Source organism: Myodes glareolus, chromosome 7 (assembly GCF_982192425.1).
Source record: "Myodes glareolus chromosome 7, mMyoGla1.1, whole genome shotgun sequence".
NCBI lineage: Eukaryota > Metazoa > Chordata > Mammalia > Rodentia > Cricetidae > Myodes > Myodes glareolus.
The window spans coordinates 9,567,738-9,573,746 of record NC_142032.1 but is presented as its reverse complement, the minus strand read 5'-3'; the positions used below and the strand labels follow the sequence as shown (position 1 = coordinate 9,573,746).

Below are 6,009 nucleotides of genomic sequence, written 5' to 3'. Positions count from 1 at the left end.
TACATACAACATATTAACTAATGTCTACTTTGAATAAGCCAACTGCATTATTCAACAATTTGAAAATTGACTAGACTTTATATTGGTATAAAACTATAAACATGATTAAATTTCATTGAAGTATTATTATTAATACTAAATGCATTATTTAGAAAACTGTCAGTCAACATAGATAGACTACCATTTGTGAAGTCCTTGTAATTCTCAATTGTCATGCTTAGATTGGTGGTAGGTAATCAGCAGTAAAATCTAGTAAAGGGTATCTCTCAGAGATAGTGCAAAAAGAGTGACTGTCTGTCTCATCAGATGAGTTTCTCTAATTTTAAACAATAAACATCAAAAATAAAGGAAAAATGAAATTATACACTTACTTATAATTTTAATAAATCAATTTTTTACATTTTTTGTATTTATTTTTTGATAATTACGTACAATTTGATCATATTTTTCCCCATCCTCAACTCCTCTTAAAACCCCTTCTGTCTTATCTTCCCCCAACTTCATGCTCTTTCATTGTCTTTTGTAAATCTTTTTGGGGTTATTTACTTATTTTAGATTCCTACCATGGTTTGCCCTCCCTTTTCTCCCATTTCCTCTCCCTCAGAATCCCTCTGTCCACACAATACACTCCTCCTCAGTTTCTGTTCAGAAATGGGCAGGCCTCCCATGGGTATCAACAAAGCATAGCATATCAAATTGCTGCAGTAAGACTACGCACCTCCCTTGACTTGAGGATGGGCAAGGCAACCCAGTACAAGGAATAGATTACCAAGAGCCAAGAAAAGAGTCAGAGAGAGTCCCTGTTTCCATTCTTAGAACTTCCAAAAGTAAATGAAGCTACAAAACTGTCACACATATGTGACAGGAGGGAGACACACTGATTCTGGCTGGTGTTTCCCCGTAGGGCTATGACCTATCTAGGCTCAGGTTTTTGGTCTCCTTAACAGTGTTAAAGTGTCAGGTTTGTACTGGTTTCATGTCATGGCTTGGACTATTAAACAAAATATGGTTGGTTACTCTAACAACATGCATGCCAGTCTTACATCAGTGGGATGTTGTGCAGACAGGCAGTTATTGCAGTTTAAAGGTTTTGTAGCTGAGTGGGACTGATGATCCCTTTTCTTTTCTGGTACCATATATAATGTCTTCTGATATTATCAATGCTAATCAGTAGGGGTGAGCTTCTATTTGAGTATCAGCTTGATTTTCTTATGGTGTATAATGTAAGTATGTGATATCTTCAGCAATAGGCTTTTTCTGTCAAGTTGTAGAGGGTAACTAAAAGCATTAGCATTAGACTATAAACTTTGGGATGATTTATAAATCCTAATCCCCATTCACTCATAACTAAAAATAAAATTATAACCCATTCCTTGTATTGGGGATTTAAATTGGTAGCATATGATGGCTAGTTGGTAGTAGTTCCATTATGAGATAACTACATTTAAGTTTCTTTTACATATGTATGCATATTTAAGGAATTTTCTGCAAGAATATGTTTCCATATAGCTTTTCCAAAGGCCCTTAGCGTTAGTTATTTCTTCCTGTGTTTCTCCTCTACTCTATCCTCCCATTCTCCATCCCATTAAATCCTCCTGTTTTCATTTCTCATTTTAATAAATCTTAACTCCATGAACTGAGATGTCAAAGGGGCAATGCTAGGCTCACATATCTTTATGCTCTATCTACAGCGGTTACATACTTGTCACTGTATTTGATATACTTATTATTTAAAATATTGTACTAAATTTAATCAAGAAGCAAAATACTAAATGTTGGACTAGCATGTTGCCTTCAAAGATTGGAAATTGAACACAATGCTCAGCAGGGTGTCAGGTAAGGCTGAGAGAAGGAAGAAAGCTAGTGCTGTGAATGCCAGCGGGACATCCGTTTTCTACGGTCACCTGCAGAGATAACATAGCGTGCTCCAAGCTTCAGTTGTTTTTGTCTTTTCATTGCTTTACTCACCAAAAGCAAATGTCAGCTTTTCAGAGTAGCACTTGTACATGGAATCAATGCAATTTATGCCACATAGGCTGACCTCTGCTCTGCAATGAAGGCTGACTCTCCAACTAATGTAGGGATAAATCTATGGTTCATAAGTCAATATCTCTTTTCATACTAATTTGAAAAAAATCAAAGTCAATCAGCATTCCAGCATAAAAGAGAGCCATGCTCAACAGCTCCTACTGCTAGCTGGAGAGGTGTTGACAGTCGGTAGCTTCCTGGGGAAGGAGAGTCAGTCATCTTTAAGAATGCTCCAGGGGATGGTCCCATAGTCATGCCTAAAGGAGGAGCACAAACAGGACTCTTTAGGTTCTTGTGAAATGTGGAAATGAAGTTGTGGATGGCTGACAAGAATGCAGCAAGAAGAAGTTATTGGAAGAGTGGGGTGTGACCAAAGCACTTTGTATTCATGTGGATCATTCTCAAAGAATTATATGTTATCATTTAAAAGTAAAAAATAGTTCTTAAATTAAACTTGAAATTGTTGAAAAGTTGTATTTTAAATATAATAAGCATTGTGGTTTAAAAAATTCTCAGATAAAATACTTTTTTTTTTGCACCAAACACATTCGCATTTATTTTTTTAAGCAAATGACAAAGACCCAAATTACCAGTTTTTCTTAAACCTAAGCTTAACATTACATACTTAAACAATTTTCAGAACTGACAAATTTGCCAGCATCCATGCACAACTAGAAAACATCCTTAATTTACACTAAACCAGAAATGTATTACCATTGATGCAGTAATAGCGTTCATTACTAAATACTGAAAATAAAATTGAAATATTTCTGCAGAAGGTTCATCTGGCAACGTTAGCTTTACAGCAGGCTGCCACTACTCACTCACAGTTCAACACAATGGGAAGCAGATCCATGCTGGTGTCAGAGAACAATCTCGTCCTAGCACTACTCAAGAGTCACAGGTCTCACCTCGGATTACGGTTTGTTTTGTTTTGTTGAAAGCAAAGTGCATACAGAGGTTACAACAATTTTAAACACAAAAAAATGGTCCTATTTTGTGGTCCCAAGAACAAACTCAAAAGTCTATGACAAATAGGGGCTCCGATGAGCTGTTTTATAAATACTTTAGATTAGGTACAGTTATACAGAAAGTCGAGTTCGTTTGAAATCTTCAAAAAAAAAAGTTCCTGTTATTCCTCAAATGGTGCTTGTTATGGTTTAACATTTCTGTTAAATGCGTGCGTTGAATTACTTGTTATCCAAGCGTAGCAGGTGCTCCTTACCATTTATCGTCAAGGACTTTAACTGTCCGTCTTCTTCAACTTCTACTCTTTCTTGACCATTCTCCACAATTCTCTTTGTAGTGATTTTTTTGCCATTAACTATCTTAGTAGAAGTTGATATTGATTTGAAGTTGCCCATTCCGCTGCCACCAAATGATGCTGAAGAGAATGAAGTGAGGCCCCCGTGTCCTAGTGACCCGAACGAACTGAATCCTGTATCGAAAGCAGGAAATCCACCTCCAAAGGAAGGAAATCCACTGAAGGCAGAGAAAAACGAGCCTGTACCTCGACTTCTATTTCCTCGGGAAGCCCTTCGGTTCCCAAAGAATTCATCAAATGGGTCTTCAAAGAAGTCAAATGAAAATGGGTCCCTTCCACCAAAAAATTCCCTGAAGACGTCATCTGGATTCCGGAATGTGAAGCCAAACTCAAACGGACTGTCGAAATGACTTCCACCTCCTCCTCCACCATTTAATCCTTCTTTGCCGTATTTGTCATAGATGTCCCGCTTTTTAGCATCCGATAACACCTCATATGCCTCAGCTACTTGCTTGAATTTCTGCTCTGCTTCTTCTTTATTTTCAGGATTTTTGTCCGGATGCCATTTAAGTGCCTGTTTCCGATACATTTCCAAGAGGTGGGGTGAAGTTTTGGTCATTCGGTGGATTTTGGATGCTTATCAATCATCGTTGAGGGGGTTGGTTGCAAGTTGTTATTGGTCATTCGGGGATTGAGGGGGGGACTAAGCAAAGGAAGGTAGATTCAGGGATGTCTTTGCCTTTTTAATGTCCTCAGGTGAGGCATGTCTCTGCACGCCCAGAACTTCATAGTAATCCACCATGTTTTAACAGATTGTTGGAACAAATCCTAGGACGCGGCGGCCGGCGGGGGAGGGGGGGAAGTCGGGCGGCCGGTCTCCTCGCTGCTCTGGCACAGCTGCGCTGGCGGCGGTGGCGGCCAGATAAAATACTTTTAAAGAAATATTTTATTAAAAATACAGTGTTTCTCTATTTCCAACCATATCCATATTGCTGCAATCTGCTGGCCTGTATACTGTCCCTTTAAGAGACAAGTTCTGCCCACTCCCAAACCTCTCATTTTCTCCAAGGCAAGCCAATCTCCGGCCCCCGCCCCAGCACATACTCTCTGTCTATCTGCCTTTCTTCTGGAGAGGCAGATTATGCCTCTCTCTTCTCCCCCTACTTTTCTCCTTCTTCTCTCTTCCCCTTCCCTTTTCCCTCCATACCCCAGGACATAAACTTTATACCAAACTCTGCATGGCATATCTATCTCACTGTCTCCCACCAAGGTGTCAGGCCTGACCTTTTGCTACCCCTTGTGGGACCTGTTTATAAATGATAACATATACTATATAGCATAATTTGACACCTACAAAAATATACCATAATTGGCTTCACAATCGAGTGAATATATTTCCAAAAACATTATCTATATCACATATTTGTCATTAATAAAATGATTAAGCAATTCTTTGATGGGTAATCCATAAGCTACTAATAAATCACTCTTTTGCTGCCAAATCTAGCGTTTGGTAGTGAAGTTACATTGGGAAGTAAACAAATACTTCTGTAAAGAGAAATACTGGACACCCACTTCAGGATTGTTGTTGCTGTTGTTGTTGCTGCTGTTGTTTTATCTCACCCAACAATGAGAGGTAGTACAGGTAGAGATGGATAATCAGTATAGAGTACAGCATCTCTTGGACCTTATCCAGCAAGATGATTTCTATGAACAGAAGGCTGTGGCACGCTGCGTCCGCCAGCAGAAGAGAAGACCACAACAGGATTCTTCTCAGAACGTACTTTTATTGGGAGCACACAACTTGAGGTTGATGGCGAAGGACCTCGGACCATGGCACGCATGGTTTATAAGCCGTGCAGAACAAAGCCTGAGACGTGTCCAAGTCTGAATGGCTCTGGCCGCCCCTGATTTTACAAGTCAGCTCACGATTGGCGGCTGGGTCGCACCATTCAGGAAAGCACACCAAGCGCCTCGGGGCGAGGCCGAAGCTGCTTGAGAGGCAGGAAATGACTGCAGGGTTGTGGTGCCTTGGCGCCCTACAGGAGGCAAAAGAACAAGTCACTCAGTTCCATTTAGCATCACCTTATTCCTCTGTAAAACAGAGATGCTAATTTTTAGACAACTTACTTTATAGTACTCTAGGAAAGGAAAGTAGGAAGGAATCCAATAAATAAAGGTAGCATGAAATGCAACAATAAGAATGCTGTTAAACAGTTGTTTTTGTATTCTTGTGACTCAAAGAAACAAACTCTCTTAAGAAATTGGCTATTTCTTTTCTCTCCTAAATCTCATTTCGAAGACCCTCTTAGAGTCATGATGAGGGCTGATGTGGCTATGAATACACTGCAGGAGGGAAAGAACAAAGAACAGTAGGGAATAGGAAGAAGCAAGTAGAGGAAAAGAAAATGCTGCAGCCATAGTCTCTGAGACCCCAGTGACCCTGCCTGTCTTGTCTACTTAACAAGTGGCCATGAGTCCTTAGGCATCTCAATTTTCAAAGCAATGAAAGGAGGTAAGGAAACAGGATGGAATACTCTAAACAGGTGAGAAAATTTAATCCCCATCTTTATTCAAAGAAATTAATGGAAAACTGCCCTCTCGCCAAACCTATTACCACCTGACAATGAGGTTGTTAGCAAAGGTTACACAGCTGATTGTTCTCCTCCGAGAAAACAGCCCGCTGACATTTCATTTTCAGGTTGAATGTGATTAGC

General features: G+C 39.7%; 1 protein-coding gene across 1 annotated transcript; it reads right to left on the bottom strand.

Moving 5' to 3' along the window:
* Nucleotides 1–2,553: 2,553 nt before the first annotated feature.
* LOC125393419 (dnaJ homolog subfamily B member 6) lies at nt 2,554–4,147 on the bottom strand. Its single transcript, XM_087907814.1, has 2 exons — nt 4,030–4,147; nt 2,554–3,879 (listed from the first exon to the last, which is right to left on the bottom strand). The coding sequence occupies exons 1-2, from the start codon at nt 4,092–4,094 to the stop codon at nt 3,219–3,221; spliced, it is 726 nt and encodes a 241-aa protein (XP_087763940.1). The 5' UTR covers nt 4,095–4,147; the 3' UTR covers nt 2,554–3,218.
* Nucleotides 4,148–6,009: the final 1,862 nt, after the last annotated feature.

Bases quoted from the DNA above. Each gene is read 5' to 3' on its own strand.
- LOC125393419 (XM_087907814.1), bottom strand. From the start codon at position 4,094: ATGGTGGATTACTATGAAGTTCTGGGCGTGCAGAGACATGCCTCACCT. The intron at 3,880-4,029 runs AAAGACATCCCT...CCTCTTGGAAAT, and splicing joins CCTGAGGACATTAAAAAGGC to GTATCGGAAACAGGCACTTA.